Below are 20063 nucleotides of genomic sequence, written 5' to 3'. Positions count from 1 at the left end.
GGTAAGTAGGTTGGTCCCTGAGTCCAACTCCATCCACGCATGCATCAACGCGTGTACTAATTCCTGCCATTACCCCCATTCATTAGTAACCTAATTGCCCCTCCATTAAACCCCACACGAAACCGTACTACGACCTTGTCCCCTCCAATCCAATCCTCCATCAGGTTAAGGTTGGTGTGGAATGGAACGCCCGAATGGTGGACTGGTACGGTGGTGGCCGCCCTTCTCCTGCATGCCACCTATATAAACGCACGCACCAGCAGCCTGTGCACTCATCGGCCGCCACGCTGCTTTGCCTTGCCTCCTCCTCCTCCTCTCTCTCTCGTCGAGCCGTCTCGCCACTTCCATCGATCGATCGCCATCATATCGCCATGTCTAGCCTCACCACGGCCGGCAGCAGCATGGAGGAGCAGTACTACTCCGTGCCCGTGTCTGCGGAGGAGGTCGGCACGCACCTGTCCCTGGGGATCGGCGGACGCAGCGGAGGAGGAGGAGGAGCTAAGAGCCTGTGGCTAGCACCGCCGCCGCGGACGGTGCAGCTGTTCGGCGAGGTGCTGTCGGTGCAGGACGATGATCTTCGTGACGGTGACGAAGCGCAAGCACTTCAGCACCACCGGCGGCCGACTGGGGCGGCGGCGACGGCGAGCAGGAAGAAGAAGAGAGACGCAGCCGCCGGCGGTGGCACCGCCACAGCCGCTGCTGCTGATAGGCATCAGAGTAAGAAGTCCAAGACGACGTGCGGCGACGACGGCGACGGCGGCGGCGGCGGCGGCGGGAGGAAGAAGCTCCGGCTCACCGCCGCGCAGGCCACCATGCTCGAGGACAGCTTCCGCGCCCACAACATCCTCTCTCACGTATGTCGTATGCATGCATAATTCTTCTTTCATCTCTTCCATTCCTCAATTCAGTTCATCGACTAATCAAATGCAAATTCGTTGATGAATCGAATCGGATCGAGCAGGGAGAGAAGCAGGAGCTGGCGCGGCGTGTGGGGCTGAGCGCGCGGCAGGTGGACGTGTGGTTCCAGAACCGGCGGGCGCGGACCAAGCTCAAGCAGACAGAGGTCGACTGCGACCTGCTGCGACGCTGGTGCGACCGCCTCACCGACGACAACGCCCGCCTCAGGAGGGACCTCGCCGACCACCGCCGGGCGGCGGCTTCGTCCACGAGCCTGGGCGCCGCCGTCTAAGAAACTGTGATACGTGAATATATCGGACATTTCAACTTTGATTCTGTGAATGTATGAAAATGTGACTATATCGGATAAGTTTTGGACTTTGATTTTATGAATGTAAGAAACTGTGATGATGTATAGATGTGAACTGTGAATGTATGAATTATAAAACTGTGAACCGTTATCTATTTATGAAACTGTGATTCTGTAAATGCAAAGGGTAACAGGCCACGGGCTGGCATGGCCGGCGCCGACAAGCAGCAGCTCGCCGTCGTCGCCGCCGGCGGCAACATGCTAGCGTAGTAGTAACGTTCAGTTGACTCGCCATGTCACCTGACCTCACGACTATATATGGCCAACGGGCTGGCCTGGCCCGGCACGGCATGGGCCCGTGCCAGCAAGGCTCGATAGCCAACGGGCCAGCACGGCACGGCCCTATGGGCCGATTTTCGTGCCGGGCCGGCCCGCGAAGCACGGCCAAAATTATGGGCCGTGCTAACCCGCGGCCTGTTACCCTTTGCATTCACAGAACCACAGTTTCACAAACAGATAATAGTTCACAGTTTTATAATTCATACATTCACAGTTCACATCAATACATCATCACAGTTTCTTACATTCACAAAATCAAAGTCAAAAACTTGTCCGATACAGTCACATTTTCATACATTCACAGAATCGAAGTCGAAATGTCCGATACATTCACAGATCACAGTTTCATACATTCACTGATTCACAGAATCAAAGTCCAAAGCCGACAGACAACATAAATAACCAAAATGAGCTGTTTAGTACAATGATGCCTCATTAAAAATATTTCTAGGTAAAACTCACCCTTGTGAGAAACCCTAGAAAGAAAAAAAGAGTGCAGTCAGCTCTTAATTAACCATTGTTCAAATGATAGACAAGTCTTTCACAGTCACACACACCCTTTCACAGTCACATATCACACACACAAACTCAGGAGGCAAGTCTTAACCTCAGTACCTCACTAAGTACCAGGAGCACCACCAGCAGGTCCATCTTCATCAAGGTACAAGTTCTGGAATGAGTCTTCAAGTTCTTGGTTATCAACAGCATGTTGTTCCCTTTTTTTCTCCTAACTCTCAGTCCTTTAAGCAGGTCAGCATCTCCATAGTCTCTGGTGACAAGCGCCGCCGCCGTTCCTCAATTATCCTACCTGTCAAACTGAAACAAGACTTCGAAGACACAATAGATACATGAATTGATAGGATATCTCTAGTCATTATAGACATGATTAGGAAAGGTTAGCTTGTGGTCACGCCACCACAGAAGTAAGTTAAAATCATCCTCATAAGAAGTGACATTGTCACTGTCTAAGTAAGCTGATAGCTCAGAAACAATAGAAGTAGATGAAGATGAAGATGAAGTGGCAGGGAGAGGTGAAGGACCAACAACACCTGATCCATGGCCAAAGATTCTTCCCCAGGCCTACTTTTTCTTACCTGTATGATCTGATGGTTGTGCAACCATTTGAGACCTAGCTGCACCAAACTTGCTCTCATATTTGTTAAACGGTTTATACATTTCAGTTTTGACATCAGCATAGTATGAATTGTACTCAGAACTAGTGTATTCACCAAGTAATTGCAGCACATTAAAGAAACCTCTCATCTTAGCTCTAGGATCAAGAATGAATGCATATGAATGTAACAGAGGTATGTCTTGCCAATATTTAAGAAACTTAAGCTTCATAGGTAATACAATAGCTCTCAGATTATGATTTTTTTCACATGCATGCAAATGAGAAGCAATCTCTAGGAATATGATGCAGAACAAGTGGACTTGTAGGATAATAAACACCACACTGTACAACAGTGGAGTCATAGAAGAGTTCTAGGAACTCCACTAACTTCTCAGCAAAATACCAATGATTTGTAGTCAACAATTGTGAACCATAATGAGAATTAATGAACACAGAAAAGACATTCTTGTATGGAACCAAGTGTTTAAGCATCAGGTAAGTAGAATTCCATCTAACATCTATATTCAAGCCAAACTTTCTAGGTCTAACACCCTTAATATTACAGTATTCCTTGAACAATGCAATTCTTTGATTAGAGGAATTTAAGAAGTTAATTGCAGTTTTAAAATCTTCTATGTAAGGTTTCAACCTCTTTAAGCCAGATTTTATAATGAGATTAATGATATGATAAGCATAACATTAATGTACAAGATTGTACTTACGGTTACTAGGATCCACAGGATCAGGTGAAGGATCAGAACCCAAGTAACAAGCAAATAGAGGTGTCAAAGTGTTCATAGCCCTAGCATTAGAAGAAGCATTGTCTAGAGTGACAGAGAAAATCTTAGTCAATCAGGCAATACTCCTCAACCTACAGCATCAATTCTTTCAGCAATAGTTTTCACCAGAATGTTTAACCTCAATCAGCCTAAGACCAATAACCCTTTTTCTGTAACTCCCAATCAGCATTCACATAGTGAGCAACAACACTAATATAGTCCTCCTTAGCATTACCAGACCAAATGTCTGAAGTCAAAGCAACAGAAGAAGCAGCAGGCAACACAAAATTCTTAAGCTTATCACGACATTCAGTAAACAGCTTATCAAGATCTCTAGTGGTGGTATGTCTAGAAACCTTGGCAAACATAGGGTTATGAGCAAGAATAATGTAATCCCCCCATGCTTATGACTCACCTATACCTAATGGAAGGTCAAGACTAGCAATCAACCTACACAACTCAAAGCGAGCAACAGTAGGATTGTAGTCCTAGTTATGCATAGATCCATTAGGATTGTAAAAAAGCCTAGACTGAACTCTAGCAGCATGATCAACCTTTTTCCTACAAGATTTCTGATGCCTAATCAAATGGCCAGTGCCAGCGGAAGATATAGCAGACAATCTACTCTTACACATTTTACAGATAGCAGCAGTTCGAACCTTTTGACCATTCACAGTCTCATAGATCTCATCAAAATCAACCTAGACCCTAGATTTATGCTTACCAAGGCATGAGGTACCATCTGTGCTATTGGAGCCGATCGGTGTCCCTGTCGCCGTCGCTGACGGCGCCGGCTCTGCCCCTCCACCACCGTCGCCACCGTCCAGATCGATCGGAGCAGAGCCGCTACTGACATTGATACCCAACAACGCAGCAGTGTCGTCACGGATGTCATCGTCGTCCTCTAGGAGCATCCCTGCCGCGATCAGGTCATCGTTGCCGGTGAGTGGATAGACGACATCATCGTCATCCGCCATGGCAACCTTGACTGCGGACGACTTATCTCCAGCACCGTTCCTCAATGGTGCGTGCGGCCACTGTGCCCAGTCTATGCCATAGGAAGAGGACGACGAGGCATCGGCAACCGACCTGCACGGAGGAGAAAAACAGAGTCAGAGAGATAGAGCCATAGAGGTACAGATCCAGAGTCAGTGGAAGAGACACAAGAAGTGGAGAAGACGGATCTAGGGTTAGGGTTAGCGGAGTACCTGCACAACCGGAGCCCGGTGCCGGAGATGACGAGGGCCACCTAGAGCAGAGAGACCGATTAGAAACGATGGCGAACGGCGGAGGAGGAACGGACGGGAACACGGTCACGAACTCACATAGTTCACCGAGAGTGAGAGAAGAGAGAGGGAGAAGGGAGGAGAGGCGGATCGAGGTCACCGGAGTCAGGGACGATGGACGAGATCAGTAGATCACTGGAGAGAGCTCAGATTCACCAGATCGTAGATGCGATCGATGCGGGCGAGAGAGGGAGCAGAGATTGTGCCACGGTGAGCCGGCGAGAGAGTGGGGATTAGGGTTAGGGTTGGGAGCAGACTGCGGAGCCGGCCGCCGGCGAGGCCGAGGCGACTAGGCGAGCGGGGCTCGGCTGCGTCGCGGCGAGCGAGTGGGGAACTTAGGATTAGGGTTAGGGTTTGGAGCGGAGAGCGGAGCGGACGAGGAGGCGAGGCGACTGCTAACTGCGGAGCGGACGAGGAGGGAGAGTGGAGAGGTGAGGACTGAGGAGGCGAGGCGACAGGGGACTAGGGAGCCGCTTATATACGGGGGCGGGGCGTGGCGCGGGGTGGCGGGAGGGGGGCGCTGGCAGGCCGGGCCATCACCGAGCCTGCTGCTCTGTAGCAGGCCGTGCCGTGCCAACCCACGTGCCTAGGGTCAGGCTCAGGCACAGCCTGCTACTCCGGGCCAGGCCAGCCCGGGCCAGCTAGCCTCCGTATCGGGTCGTGCTTGGGCCGGGCCGACGGGCTCGGGCTACATGGCCAACTATGCTCACGACCATTCGCCCATGGAATCCAGAGGCCAAATTTCCATTTTTCTTCTTCTTTATTTACCCCCCCCCCTTTAATTGATTTTCTGTGTACATATAAATGGGGCAGCTAGGTACTAGTGACGGCCATGCTACGTCCAGTTGATTATTAGATACATGCATAAGGTAATTACTAGTTTACTACTACAACACGAGCTTATTAAGGCCCTATTTGGTTCTTTAGTCGCTCCTAAAATATATGTCACATCGAATGTTTAGATACTAATAAGGAGCATTAAATATAGATTAATTACAAAACCAATTACATAGATGGAGACTAATTTGCGAGACGAATCTATTAAGCCTAATTAGTCCATGATTTGACAATATGATGCTACAATGAACATGTGCTAATGATGGATTAATTAGGCTTAATAGATTCGTCTTGTGAATTAGCCTCCATCTGTGTAATTAGTTTTATAATTAGCTCATGTTTAGTCCTCCTAATTAGCATCCGAATATTCGATGTGACATGAATTTTAGGAGTGACTAAAGAACCAAACACCCCCTAACTCGTTCGTAGATACCATATACTTTATGGAGAGGATTCAGCTGACCAATATATGTTTGCTAATGGGCATCGGTCATATATATACATGATGAGACCATCATTGATATTCTTTAAATTTGTGTCTGTGTTCACTCACTTTTAATTTGGTTTGGGTTTGATTCTTCATTTCATTCATTATTATTTGTTTCCAGGTGTTCTCTTCTTCATTTGTTTTGAATTGGATTGGACTTGATTTTCTCGATGTACACGTGCCTGATTATGCTTATTGATTTTCATTTTTTAATATAAAAATATCCGTGCTTAGTGATCCTTTGAGGGATCGTAGTAAAATTTGTGATGTGGAGAAGTGAGCATGAATTCTTTCTAACAATTACGAGATGCTAATTAATCAGGTACAATAATCATGATGACAGTAAAGAATACTCCTGCGTTATGACATACTATGTTAGTATGTTACTGTCAAGAACATATTACTGCTAGACTGCTAAAATGGGCAAGATAGCTGTTCCATGGTGACATTGGTAGACAGATCATTCATGGGGGGCTGGACATGAGTATTTTGGGCCAACCAAACACCTCCCATGGCTCGTCTCTTCAAATTAACCAGTGTTAATGGAAGAATGAAGAGCAAGCTAATCAGGAATCCATGGCCACAGGCCCACATCACATTATGCTACCTAGCACATATCTGTTTCTTGGTCGTTTGAGCTACAAACGAAGTGCTCGCTCTATTCCAAATTATAAGACATTTTAGCTTTTCTAGATACATAGTTTTTGCTACTTTAGATGCACACTAAATTTGAAACATATTGAGAAGAGTAAACTACCGTTAACCTCTAAGTATTTTAATGTTCCTTGTTCTAATAGTTCAAACAAGGACCACGTTTTTTCTCTATATGATTCAGATGGTGAACTTGACATTCTCACGTTAAATCATTTCTATGGTGAGGTACCTGAGACTATGAGCGATGGGGATGCAAGTGATCTATGTGATATACAGGCAATAATTCCGAGAAAGAAAAGGTCAAGTTCACAAAAGAAAAAGAAATGTACTAAAAAATTAAGTTACTCAATGAAAGGGATCTTTTGGAATTGCAATGGGTTAGGAGACCCGAACAAGTTTAAGTTCTTGTCAGATGTAGTGCGTGAAAAAAGTTTAGATTTTATTGCTCTATCAGAAACTGGGAGGAGGGATTGTTCCATGAATTTCCTTTAAAAATCTTTGCGAGGGTAAAGATTATTTGTGGCACTATAAACTCCTCGAGGCTGATCTGGAGGCATGCTTTTAGGTACCAATCCACACAGGCGTTTCATGCACCAGAGATGGAGGAGATTTCTTTGTTAAATTCAAACTAAGAAACAAAAATGATGATTTTAAGTGGATTCTGTTTTTAGTTTATGGGGCTGCACAAAACCATCTTAAAGAAACATTTCTTATAGAGTTTGATGAGGACATCGATCACTCCTTCAAATACAAGTTAAGGATTTTTTTTAGAAACAAATGCAAGCCAAGGAAATGAAGAGGACCAAAATGGGCGTCCAACTCATCTACACCATGGCAGAGGCCCAGTCCAATTCAAGTTGGTCCATCTTGGATTCCAGGAGCAGTCCCACATAAACTCAATGCCCAAGACGCATATGGACTTCGTTTTCGACGATCCACATATGCACGGAAAGGTAATTTCATAAGCTAACCAATGGCTTTGGTTTCACGTCAAAATTCATCTAGAGTCAATAAGAATCGTCGAAACAAGTCAGCATCTAGAATTTGTCAGAGTGTTGCGACACTATCTTTTGGTCCGTTGGGGCCGTGTACCGTCTTAGAGCCTATTAGGGGGTGCATCCATAGGTGATCAGCTCGGACTTTATAATTAGCCGCCATCACTCTCATTAGAGTTTGGATTTTGCTGTGTTCTTGTTTTCCTCATGAATAAGACATTGTACGTTGCACTTGTATCGCCAAGATCGACTATTGTGAACCAGGGCCCTGTTCTTGATCTTATTTTCCTCTGTCGACTAGTCCTTTTGAATCAAGACTTGAACCTCATATCATATATTTCATTTATATTTGCAATTTCAGATTACGTTCATCTTGTTCTTGCTTGTGTTCTCGATCACTTGCAGGAAAACCTTCTCGGTGAGGTCAATCGCGTTGTGCGGTTGACAACAACGGAGCAGTGGTGTAACGGTTGTGAGGATCCAAATCAGACTTGGTTCGAAGCCTAGATCATGAACGTTGAGTTCTTCACCAATCGAAGTTATCATACTTATCGGAAAGATCAGGCCGCTTCTACATCAGAGCTGGTCCATTTATTTATGTACTAAACAAACCTTACCTATCTTAATAGGTGGTGACTTTAATATAATTAGAAGACTACAAGATCTAATAATGCTAATTACAATGATAGATGGTGTTTTTTATTCAACGAAATTATTGATGCGTTCAACTTATGAGAATTAGAACATTTGGGTAGGCAGTTCACCTTGGGCTAATAACCTGGAGATTCCGACGACTTTTGAGAAGTTGGACAAAGTTCGTTCTTGCAGTGAATGCGAGGTTCATTTCCCACACACTATTGTACAAGCTTTATCACATGATATCTCTGACCATACGCCTTTGTTTCTTAACACGGGAGAGGTTCCTATAATAGTCAACATTTATTTAAGTTTGAGTTAGGTTGGCTGTTGCGAGAAGGATTTCTTGATCTGGTTCAAGATATATGGCATAGCGTGGATGAGGGCAATACACCGTACCCTTAGAGAAATCGCAAGCAAAAATTAGACATTTATGTCAATATTGAAGGGGATTGGCCAAAAAATGTTAGCAGTGCTTACAAAAAGGGGAAGAAAACATTGCTAACCAAATTAGATGAGTTAGACAAAAAAGAAGAACAAACTTTGTTGGGTCAAGATGAACTCAATCTTCAGCATGTCTTACATGATAGACTATCAGAGTTATTGAGGGAAGAAGAACTAAAATGGTACCAGCGAGCAAAGATAAGAGAGATACTTGAAGGTGATGCAAATACAAAATACTTCCGGTTAGTAGCAAATGGTAAACACAGAAAAACTAGAATTTATCATTTGGAGCAAGAGGAGGGTCTCATACATGGTCACACACTGCATACATCACTAGATATTGTAAAAAGTTGTTTGTTCTACTGACTGCAATAATATATCTTTGAATGAGTTATACCGTGACGATATCCCTCAAGTTACAACCGAGGAGAATGCAATGTTAGTTGCTCCCTTTTCAGAGGATGAGATTAGAGCGGCAATTAACCAAATGAACTATAACACAACCCCTAGCCCTAATGGTTTCCCACCAAAGTTTCATCAGGTTTTCTGGCATGAAATAAAGGATGACCAAATGGCTCTCTTTAGGGAATTCCACAAAGGGGAACTTCCTCTTCACATCCTCAACTTTGGAACAATTATTCTATTACAAAAGTGCATCGAAGCAAAACAAATACAACAATACAGGCCCATCTTGTTGACACCAAAATTTGGTTCAGGGTGAAAGGACCCTGAGGTCAGAATTTATCAAGGAAAGCCAAAATATTCAGCAAGATCGGCTAGCTGAATTGCCATCAGAATCGACTGGATAAGGTGATGTCATCATCTTAAAGGAATAGGCCCTATCGGCAGGGGCAGCAAGACATGAAGCAAGAAGATGCGTTAGACTTCATAGAAGGGGAAGATTGAGGTCCAAGTTATCGTAATTTAGAAAGTTTTATTCTCTTTACCAAGTTTTGTAACCAGTCTTGTTCGACCAGGACTCATAGTCGAGCCTCGGGTATAAATATTGAGCCTCGACTATTGTAATAGACATCCACACATCAATCAAAATAAGTACCTTTACTTTTTTGGCCCCGTGCCACCCTTAGGAGTAGGAGTAGAGTAGATTCCGGTGAGTTCCTTCAGCAAGCGGGCTGCATTGGTCCAGCCGACCTCTGGTTTGTTGTGAGTACCGTCACGACTTATACTTTGTTTGTAAGGCTGCATCGGTTAGGTCTGACCTCTTACAAGCTTTGTATCATTTAGTTATCATCAGTTATTGTAAGGTTGCATCGGTCCGACTCGTATCTCTTACCATTACTGATACCTTTGATTCTTATCAAAATTTGTACGGTTGCATCGATCCGGCTCGATCTCATACAAATTTTGATACGGATTAGTTATCGATATTGTGTTAAATAGTTTACTATTCAACATAATATCACCAATTGCTCGATCTAGATTAAAGATTCCTCGATCCTCATCTATGATCTATTGTCTATCGACTGTTTGTACGCTAACATTCAGCTGTTGACGTTAGATCTCGTTTATCGACCGTTTTATCTTGATCTTGATCGATCATAGTGGGTGTTTGAAGCCCTATTTCCATTAAGGAATATGTTTGTTAGTCATCAATCTCTGGTTTGCTGTCTTTGCTATCAACCTGTTGGTAGCACACTAGATCGGGTAATGCTGGTTAATGGATCTACTTGTTAAGGGAGATATAATGTCATCCATCCGCTATGTTTCTATCGGCTATTTTAGCCGATAGCTTGAGCTTTCACGTGTATGGCACGTGTCCACAATTCCATCAAAACATAAGTAGATTTATAGATCGCTAGGCTTGCAGTTTGCTGTTCTACTATGAATGATGCATTGATTCAGTCGACCTATTGATAGTGCCATAAATTGGGTTTGGTCGATTTGTAGATTTACTTATGCTTCGGTGGTTGAACATTCGCATACTATATGACAAAAAAACTACTTAGATCGGCCTCTCAGTCGGTTGCTTATGCTTTTAAGACCATAACACGTGCTCATAATCTTGTCTAAATATGGATAGATCTATGTGTTTTAATAGTCAATTTTGTTATCATTATTATGGCTATCTTCGATCCGCTCCACCCCCTCTGTTAATGATGATAGGTTAGATTTGATGAGCTTGTAGATCCATTTATACTAGATAAGTGATTGATCACGTGATATGTATCTATTTACCTTAGAATCGGCTATTTTGTCGATGGCCCACGCATTGCAAGTATATCGGCTTGTATTGTTGTACTTGTTCTTGTCTTGATCTTTAAGCCAATACAGGATATAGTCAATGCAAATGCTTTCACTCATATCATCTCTCTACCATGTTCTTACATTTTTTATGATCATTGGCATTAGATTTATATCATTAATATCTAATAATTGCCAATAGTATTGGTTTTCAATATCTTATATCATGAACATGTTGGATATCGACTATTTAGTCGATAGCCTTATCGAGTCGGCTATCTAGCCGCACATTTGGAACTGTCTGGAGCAACACCGACATGTTCCACCTTAAATTACTAATTACTTTTCTCTCCTTGTCAATTATAGGGTTAAATTGACTGGCATGTCCTAGGTCACGACCATCCGGTCCGATGTCCTCCTAAGTCCGGGGAGAGCTTGGCTTGCTACATGTGCCGGCGGTGAGTCGCTTTTTGCCATCGACACATCTATATGCTAAATGTTAGTTTCAAAATATTCACAAAAGTTGCTACTAAAAGAATTGTTAAAGAATTATCAAACCATCTCAAACTGCTTTTCTTCCGGGGCGAAATATCATAGAGGGTGCAGTGATTTTACATGAAGCTACCCATGAGTTACACCAAAGAAACAAAATGATATTATTTTTAAGATCGATTTTGAGAAAGATTATGATAAGACAAATTAGGATTTTTACCACAAACCTTGATAATAAAGGGATTTAGAAAAGCCAAAACATCTTATAATTTGAAAAGGAGAAGGTACTTGTGTAAGAGGACATAGAAGTTGTATGTCAGGTCATTAGAATCTATAAAGATTTGTAGCCTACAACCACCCATTTACTGTTTCACTGATGCAAATAGTACACGCTACTAACTATTGCAAACAGTATATGTCATTTACTGTTGCGCCTATTCAGCTGACCGTTCATTGTTTACGTATCCTATTCTGAGTAGTACATCTACAGTACCATCAATATATAAAATCATGTAGAAAATCTTGTGCAGTGTAGACCACACAAGAAGAAACATTAAAGAGACATTTGCCTATACTGTAAAGAAAAATTCTACCAATAAACTTTATCGCCTGGGCAAGATTAGGCTGACTGACTGTAGCCTATGGGGTTGAGGAGGTGGTTGTACACTCAGGATGGAGGCCGTTTGTATCTTCTGAATGTGAGGAGGTGCATAAACCCTCTGCACAGTGGGTGCATGTGGCCTCTGGAGGTGAAGAGGTGCTGCAAGCCGCTAGGGCATGGGTGGTTCTCAGAAAAGACTTTGCCTGCAGCTGAACTTACTCTTGATGTCTCTAGTGTTGTAAACCTAGTATTTTAAATAGCGGGCTATGATATTTAGTGGTGATCTTCTCCAAATAAAAGCTATAAGAGGCTATAACGGAAGCTATTTATTTAGCGGTTTTGTAGAAAGCATGAACATTCTTAATGAATATGCATTGAAAACTTTTAACTAGACAACTTTTTTATGAACACAAATACTCAAATACATGTAGAATATCTAGGAGAATATGTTTCCAAGTCCATTATGTTGGAACTAGAGGTTCCAAACAGTAGAGAGTGGTAGGAGAGAGCTCGAAGGTCAAGAGGGGGCACGCTAAGGTTTTAAACAAGTGAAAATGAGTGGGAGGCAAGGTTCTTTGCCCTCATTCCCTTGGACACTTATGTAGACAATGGATATTTACAATTGGCACTTGGTTGGGTTGGATTTCACATGACACTACTCTAGCTACTAGTTGGGTCTCTTCTAGAGGGAGACTTGGCCCATATACCTCATGGGTTCCCCCAACATCGCCCTCGGTAAACACTTCAGTAGGAGGAGTGTCGCCAATACTTCAGTGACTATAACGACTTACCTACACCAACACTTTGACGCGAGGGGCCTAACAATCATCTTCAGCAGCCGCAATGACTAACCATCGATGCCAATAGCTGAAGGGGCTTCTCTAACATCTCTAGCGTCAGCAAGACAACGTATCTTCATTGATATCTTTGGTAAGTACAACAACTTGCCTCCACTACAACTTTGCATGAGGGGCTTTGTTGACATCTTCGGCATCTACACCAACATTGCCTTCGTTAATACATTCAGCACAAGGGCCTTCGCCGACATCTTCGGCGTCCACAATGACTCCCCTCCACCAACACTTTGGCATGCATGAGGGGCTTCACCAACATCTTTTGCGACTATGACTACTCATCTTCGCCAACACTTTGGCAGAAGGGGCTTTGCTATCATCTTTGGCCACTACAACGGCTCGAGGACCTTTGTTTACATCTTCAGCACCAATGCCTATGATGACTTGCCTTCAATGTTGAGCTCAAGGGGCTACATCAACTCCTTCGGCACCAGGGTCTACTTCATCTTCCTCAACCACTTTGACTTGGAGGGCTGAAAGGTCCTTGTTTGGTTTTGGTAATTGAGTGACAACCTAGATAGACTAATATATGTTTGTGTGGGATACATAGATAATTAGTCCACAGGTATACTAGTGTGAGCAACACATGCCATAATGGTGAAAATGACTTGGACATGTTGCAAAGCTCACACATATGATGAAGGAGCTCATTAGAGACATGACATGGAGTCATGTGACTAGCTAGGTGGAGAAGATCAAGATGAGGCTTGGCTTGATGGACTGGTTACAAGCGTGAAGGGCAAGTCGGAGGCTTTGAAACGCCAAACCGTGTGGCAGGAAAGCTTGAGCAAAGACTTCACACCGATGGACAAAGGTAATGGTGAAGAGCAAGTGAGGTAAAGATCGATGAACTAATAAGGTCATGTGATGATATAAAGTGGATCATATAATTTGTTGATCGAGGTTGGTGCTTGTGTAGCATCAACATTGGAGGAGATGGAATAGAATGCACAAGGCAAATGTATAACCTATAGGACATTTCATTTCACCGATCAAAGGTTGGGTAGAGAAGTGCATGATCGGGTTTAGGATAGATGGCCATACTATTAAGAGGGGCAAACTTATTTGCACATCGGTCATCTAGTGCCACTCGAGTGATCTAACTTTGCGTGCATTGCTAGAATTGAGTGGCGTGGTGAAAAGAGTGCTAACCATTGAAAATATTTTGGAAAAAAGCTAACACACATGCACATATGTTGGGACACAATGGTGTTAGCACATGGAAGCAAGGGTGTTGAAGTTGCCTTGAAAAAGATGAAAAACGAGCTTAGGACCCTAGTGTGCAATGGTCCTGAGTCTTATTCCGGAGCATAGGACTCTGGCTTAGGACTCAGTCTAGAGCTTAGGACTCATTCCAGAGCTAGGCTTAGGACTATGCCCTCTGGGTCCGGAGGTGCATTTTTGCACTGTATTGGAGGGCTTAGGACTTTGGGTGATGGTTTGGTCCAAAGCTCAAGACTCAGTCTAGAGCATTTTGGTGCCCTCGGGAGCTCTCTGGAGTGCTCTGGACCATGACGAGCATTGGTTCGGACCCTCAGTCTGGAGCTCAATCCATAGGTGGCTGAGCGCGCGCAAAGTAGCTGTTGGATGCCAATGGTTGGCTTCATAGTCGGCGACACATGGCGAAATCCAGGGCACCTGACCTAGAGGTGATGGTCTGGAGCCAGTTCATCTGAGTTTTGAGCAACGACTCTATTTGGCCTTGTGGCTATAAATAGAGGTGGTGCTCGACCATGGCTAAGGTTGAGCACCTTGGGGGACTTAGTCTCCATGCTTGAGTGTGCTTGGGATCCCTCTAACTCACTTGTGCTTGCAAGAGTATGAATCAATTGTGAGTGAGTGATTCTAGTGTGTTGCATTGCGAGATTACATCGAGTGACGCTAGGTGTTTGAGTTGCAAGCCGGTGGTGCTTGTTACTTTTGGAGGTTGCCACCTCCTAGACGGCTTGGCGGCTTGGTCTCTATCAAAGCACTCAAGAAGCTTATGCGTTGCTCCAGAGAAGTGATTGTGAGGGGTGTTGTACTCGCCCCATGGGGGACACAAAAAGCAACTCTAGTAGAGCGAGACGTGAAGGGCGACAAGTGGTCCGACCGTGTCAAAGTGCTAGAGCTTGTGGTATGCACTCCATGTGAGAGAGTGTGACTTATGGGTTACCACTAGCAAGAGGATTGGTGGCAATCTTGGAGCTTGTCTCAACAAGGATTAAGTGGTTGGCAAACCACCGAACCTCAGGATAAAATCATTGTGTCATCATCTTCCCGTGGGTTTGTATGTACTTTTTTATATATTGTGCTTGTGTAGTTGCTTGTGTAACTAGTTAGCTTGAGTAGCTTTTGCGAGTTGCCTTACTTGCTTGTGTAGCATAGAAGTAGCTCCCTTGCATAACTAGTTGGCTTGAGTAGCCTTGCTAGTTACATTACTTAGTTTGTGTAGCTAAGTAATTTAAGCTCTCTAATTTGGCTCGAGTAGCCTTGTTATTGAGTATTGCTAGTGAGCCTAGGCTTTGTGCTTTTGCATACTAGCATGTGTAGGAGCTCTACGATTGCTTGAGTACTAGATGCATAGGTTTGTGTGACATTGCTAACTAAAATTGTTTAAGTGAGCTCTACCTACTTCGGTACCTTAGTTGCTTAATTAGAATCTTTGTAAGGTGCTTGTGAATTTAGATAGAGGGGTGTAGTCTTGGCTAGACCAATAGTTTTAATTTGTTTCGGTTAGCCGGCGTGATTAATTTTAGAAAAGACTATTCACACACCCTATAATTTACCATCTTGACCCTACAATGGCTCACCAACAACTTTGGTCCGAACATCTACTTCCGCTACTATGACTACGACAACTACTACAAGCACAACTAAAGATTCGGTCACAAGCGCCAGCGAAGAGGAGCTAGGGGGCATACTGGAGGACATGACACTCCAGAGGGTAAAGCCTTTTGCCCGTACTCATGAGAGAAGATTTGGAGGCTTCATGGCCACCTTCAGCTATGACTACTTCGACAACATCGACTATAATGACTACACCCATTTGTGAATAAAAGTTGTGTCTCCAAGTGAAGCCTCAAATGAGATGGTCCTGGAGGCAAAGATTTGCACATCGATAAGGTCTCGAAGATGAAGATCTATGCAATGACAAGGTCCTTGAGGCAAAGATCTTCATGCCAAGAAGCTCCCGGAGATGAAGATATATGCAAGAAGAAGGTCCTAGAGCAAATACCTACACGTTGAGCTAACAATCTATGTCATAAAAGTGACTAAGGAAGCCAAAGCTTGAATATGAAGATGGCGAGGAGATCAACATTGAGGCACTTGCTGGAGTCAATAGCTTCCTAAGTTAGCACTTGTAAAGAGTAGACTCAAGGCATGGTCTTTTCTCATGTGTTTTTTCCAACATGGTTTTTGAATGGAGTTTTTATTGAGGTCTACACACGTTGATTGAGAAGGGCAATCCTCGCAACCAGGGTTCGAGTTCTATTTGCGCCTCTTCTAGTATGAGCACCTATTAGCTCATGTTGTACCGGTCATAACCTAATAGTTGAGGGACTACTATTGGGGAAGCCCATGAGGTATATGGGTCAAATCTCCCCCTAGAAGAGGTCCAACTAGTAGCGAGAGTAGTGTCATGTGAAAGTCAACCCCACCAAGGGTCCACTCATCAATAGCAATTGCCTATATAAGTGCCCAAGGGTATGAGGACAAGGGACCTCACCTCTCACTAATTTCCATTTGTTCAAAACCCTAGTGTGTCCCCTCTCCACCGCCATGCTCTCTCCTCCCTTTCTCTCTCCTATCCAGAACCATCAATTCCAACACATTACTTGACGTTCATCATATCGACCAACATACTATTGTGATCAACACTCAATATTCAACAGTTTAATAATCATTACATGATCTATTACATCATTTATTAAGTACAAAACTTAAAAGAGATAGATATAGATTATAGTAAATTGGCAATAGCATAACGGTATACCCTCTGAAAAGCTATAACAAAGATATAGTAGAGTTATAGCATGCTATTTAAAAGCATGTGTAAACCTCCTCTTGATTGCAGGAAATCGGTTTATAAAGTCTCAAAACATATCATGTCGCCTGCGCTTGTTTTGACTATTTTAATTTAGATATTTGCTCAAGTTCAGCTGCTTCAGGCAAGTCCTCTAGTACACTAGCGAGGAAGGTGTCATCTTCAGTCTTAGACTTGTATGCTTCTGAACCAATGCCACTTCAATCAGTATCTTTGGTGTCAGCTTGTGTTTGAATTTCCCCTCATTATAGGCATATATCAACAATATGTGAATCTATCTTGTGATATTTATGAGTGAATTGATATCGTGATCATCTTTATTACCGATTGGCTCAGGGATCTTTCCAGATTTTATCTTATGGGTGTGTTCAATAAACTCTTTTGAGTAAAAGCCATAGCATTTGGGCCAAAAGGAGTTTGTCTCATGTAGTTTGTTATCGAGTTGGCATTCAGAGAAATTTTGATGGAACTGATAAGCAGACTGTATTGAATACACCATAGAGACGTGTAGCTTCTGAAAAGTGCACAACATATATTCTGATAGAGCTCTTGATGAACCCACTCTTGTTAAACCAACCTCACCATCTAGAGCCAGCACAAACTATAGCACTGTAACATCTTCTCCCACCATATATTTTTTCACCTTCATGTTTAGTCCCAAAGGCTCCACACGCAGTACCCCATAATATAAAGGTCATTCCCTTTGTGAGACACAAGGTAAGAGAGTGATTTTTATACTCCTATATAAGAAAAAATAAGGTAAGAGAATGATTTTTATACTCCTATGTAAGAAAAATGTGCAATTCTCTAGTGTTGTGAAAACCTCAATGTTAGATCCAAATATTGTTGACACGTCACCACATTTTCCGTTGTTTTTGCACCACCTATGGATACATCTAATACCTCTTCAGAATCTTGCTAGGATTTCCTTATCAGAACCATCCAAGCACACTGATGTTATGTTTAAAGAGCTGCTCCCTTCGGTGAAAATGTCATAGTTGACTGTTGCCCCTAAGATTTGTCAATTGCAGCAACAGTCCCAACCGGATGGCCTCAGAAGTAAACTATTGGCTTTTTAATGAGTTCCCAAGCAACATCTACAATTGCCATGAAAAAGAGAGTGGGGTAGTGTCGCGGGTTCATAACCACGGCGAGCATCATGGTTGTTCGTCAGAATTCGATGTGTGCGTCTTCGGTGGCTCAGACACTCAAAAACACAAGAGGCACACGGCGATATATCCTGGTTTGGGCTTTCGAGCCCTATTCCAGCAGTGTAGTGTTCCTCATGTTAAGGAGTGCCCAATCGGGGATTACAACGGTAGAAATCAAGAGATTTTGGTAGGAGATCGTTCGATGCTATCCTAGTGCTCGTCGCTATTCTTCCTCAGTGAGTAAGAAACCAGCCTTCTCTAGCTGAGGTTCTCTAGTAGTCTCTTTGAGAATCATCCCCCTGTCTATAGGAGTCCTCTCTCCCCTTATACTCCGAGGAGGGCTGGTGTACAAGTCAGTTGGGTTCTAGTCATTGGCCTATGCACAGGGTGTATGAGCCCTCTTGCATGAAGTGGATGGACCTCCCCTTATCATGTAGGGAGGAGTCAACAGAGTTGCAACCGCCTCCTGATATTGCTACCATTATTCTAGCTCTTGACCGTCAGGAGCTGTCTGCTACAGTGTAGCCTCCCTCGAGTGAACCTTCTCAAGACTTCCTTAGCTAGCAAGAAGCCCCCACCTAGAAGGGTTGACGAGTAGGCCCTAGAGCCCTTCGTCCCTGGAGCTAGTGAAGTCCCTTGTCCTATTGTGTCACGCCGGTTGTGTGACCCTGTCGAAGGAGTGGCCGACAGGGCCCTCGCACCCGTTGAACGAGAAGACGGTGTGGCATCTCCATACCTACCAACCCTCGGATGCCTGGTAGGTTGCCCGTGGCTCGAGACATCGGTTCGTCATCCGAGCACTAGCATGGGTATGCTCTGGGCTAGAGTCTGGCTCAGGCTATCGTCGCTCGGCGGTCTAGGGCCTTGGCTAGCCCCCGAGCACCAAGCAGTGGCCACAGGCATGCTCGGGCTCTTCATGACTCCTCCCAAAGGGTGCGTGTGAGCGTACCTGGTGGGAATAGCCTCCGAGCCCCCGAGTGATCTGTGAGATCGGTTAGGGGGTCTATTGGTCGGCTTCCCCTTCTCCCGGGGACTTAGGATACCCCTATATTAGACTCTTGTCAGATAGCCATATAGACCCTGCACAGATTTTAGCCAATAGTTCAATAAACAAGGTACATGATAAACATGTACAAACGTTCAAGACAAGCATTTAGATAACTTGTTGTTCCCAAGACCAAGAGCACCAAAATGGTTAGTAAATTTTCTAGGTTTTCCGCAACATGAATATGTAGTCTACAAGCAGCACAACCACTGAGAATTAACAAAAAAAACTACTTGTAAGCTATCTTCAACAACTAAAGAAACTAACACTTGCATAGTGAAACTTAAGAAGTTTGACAAAATGTTGGCTAACAGCAAAGCAAACTATGTTGTTATTTAGAAATCACAACTACATACTTCCTATACATTTCCAAAACCAATACACTACCTTGTAGCATTATTACCCTCTGACAAAGCACCTGGACCTGATGGGTTTAATACTGATTTTGTCAAAAAGTGCTGGCCAATCATCTGTCATGATTTTTATAATCTCTGCAGTGCATTCTTTGATGATAATATCTGTTTGCAAAGTATTAATGGCTCTCATATCACATTGGCTCCAAAACATGATAATGTAGTCAGGGTTTCAGATTATAGACCCGTATTTTTGCTAAATACCTCTCTGAAGATTTTGACAAAGCTTTTAGCCAACAGATTGCAGATGGTTGTACCTTCTCTCATTCATCAAAATTGGTATGGTTTTATTAAAGCAAGAGCTATTCAGGATTGTTTAACATGGTCATTGGAATATGCTCATCTTTGTCATCAGTCTAGAAAAGAAATTATCATCCTCAAATTGGATTTTGAGAAGGCTTTTGATAAGGTTGAACATCAATTGATGATTGAAATTATGTAAAATAAAGGTTTCCCCCCAAAATGGATTTAATGGATGAATATGATTTTCAGTTCTGGAA

The 20063-nt window shown here is 43.5% G+C and overlaps 1 protein-coding gene across 1 annotated transcript; it reads left to right on the top strand.

Annotated features, from left to right (window-relative positions):
- The first annotated feature begins 296 nt into the window (after positions 1 to 296).
- On the top strand, positions 297 to 1275 carry LOC136462719 (putative homeobox-leucine zipper protein HOX26). The gene is made up of 2 exons (XM_066461777.1): positions 297 to 854; positions 962 to 1275. Exons 1-2 carry the CDS (start codon positions 372 to 374, stop codon positions 1187 to 1189), a joined length of 711 nt encoding a protein of 236 aa, XP_066317874.1. The 5' UTR covers positions 297 to 371; the 3' UTR covers positions 1190 to 1275.
- The last annotated feature ends 18788 nt before the right edge of the window (positions 1276 to 20063 follow it).

This window comes from Miscanthus floridulus, chromosome 7, assembly GCF_019320115.1.
Source record: "Miscanthus floridulus cultivar M001 chromosome 7, ASM1932011v1, whole genome shotgun sequence".
NCBI lineage: Eukaryota > Viridiplantae > Streptophyta > Magnoliopsida > Poales > Poaceae > Miscanthus > Miscanthus floridulus.
The sequence above is the reverse complement of the archived record's forward strand: the minus strand, read 5'-3'. Positions and strand labels throughout refer to the sequence as shown.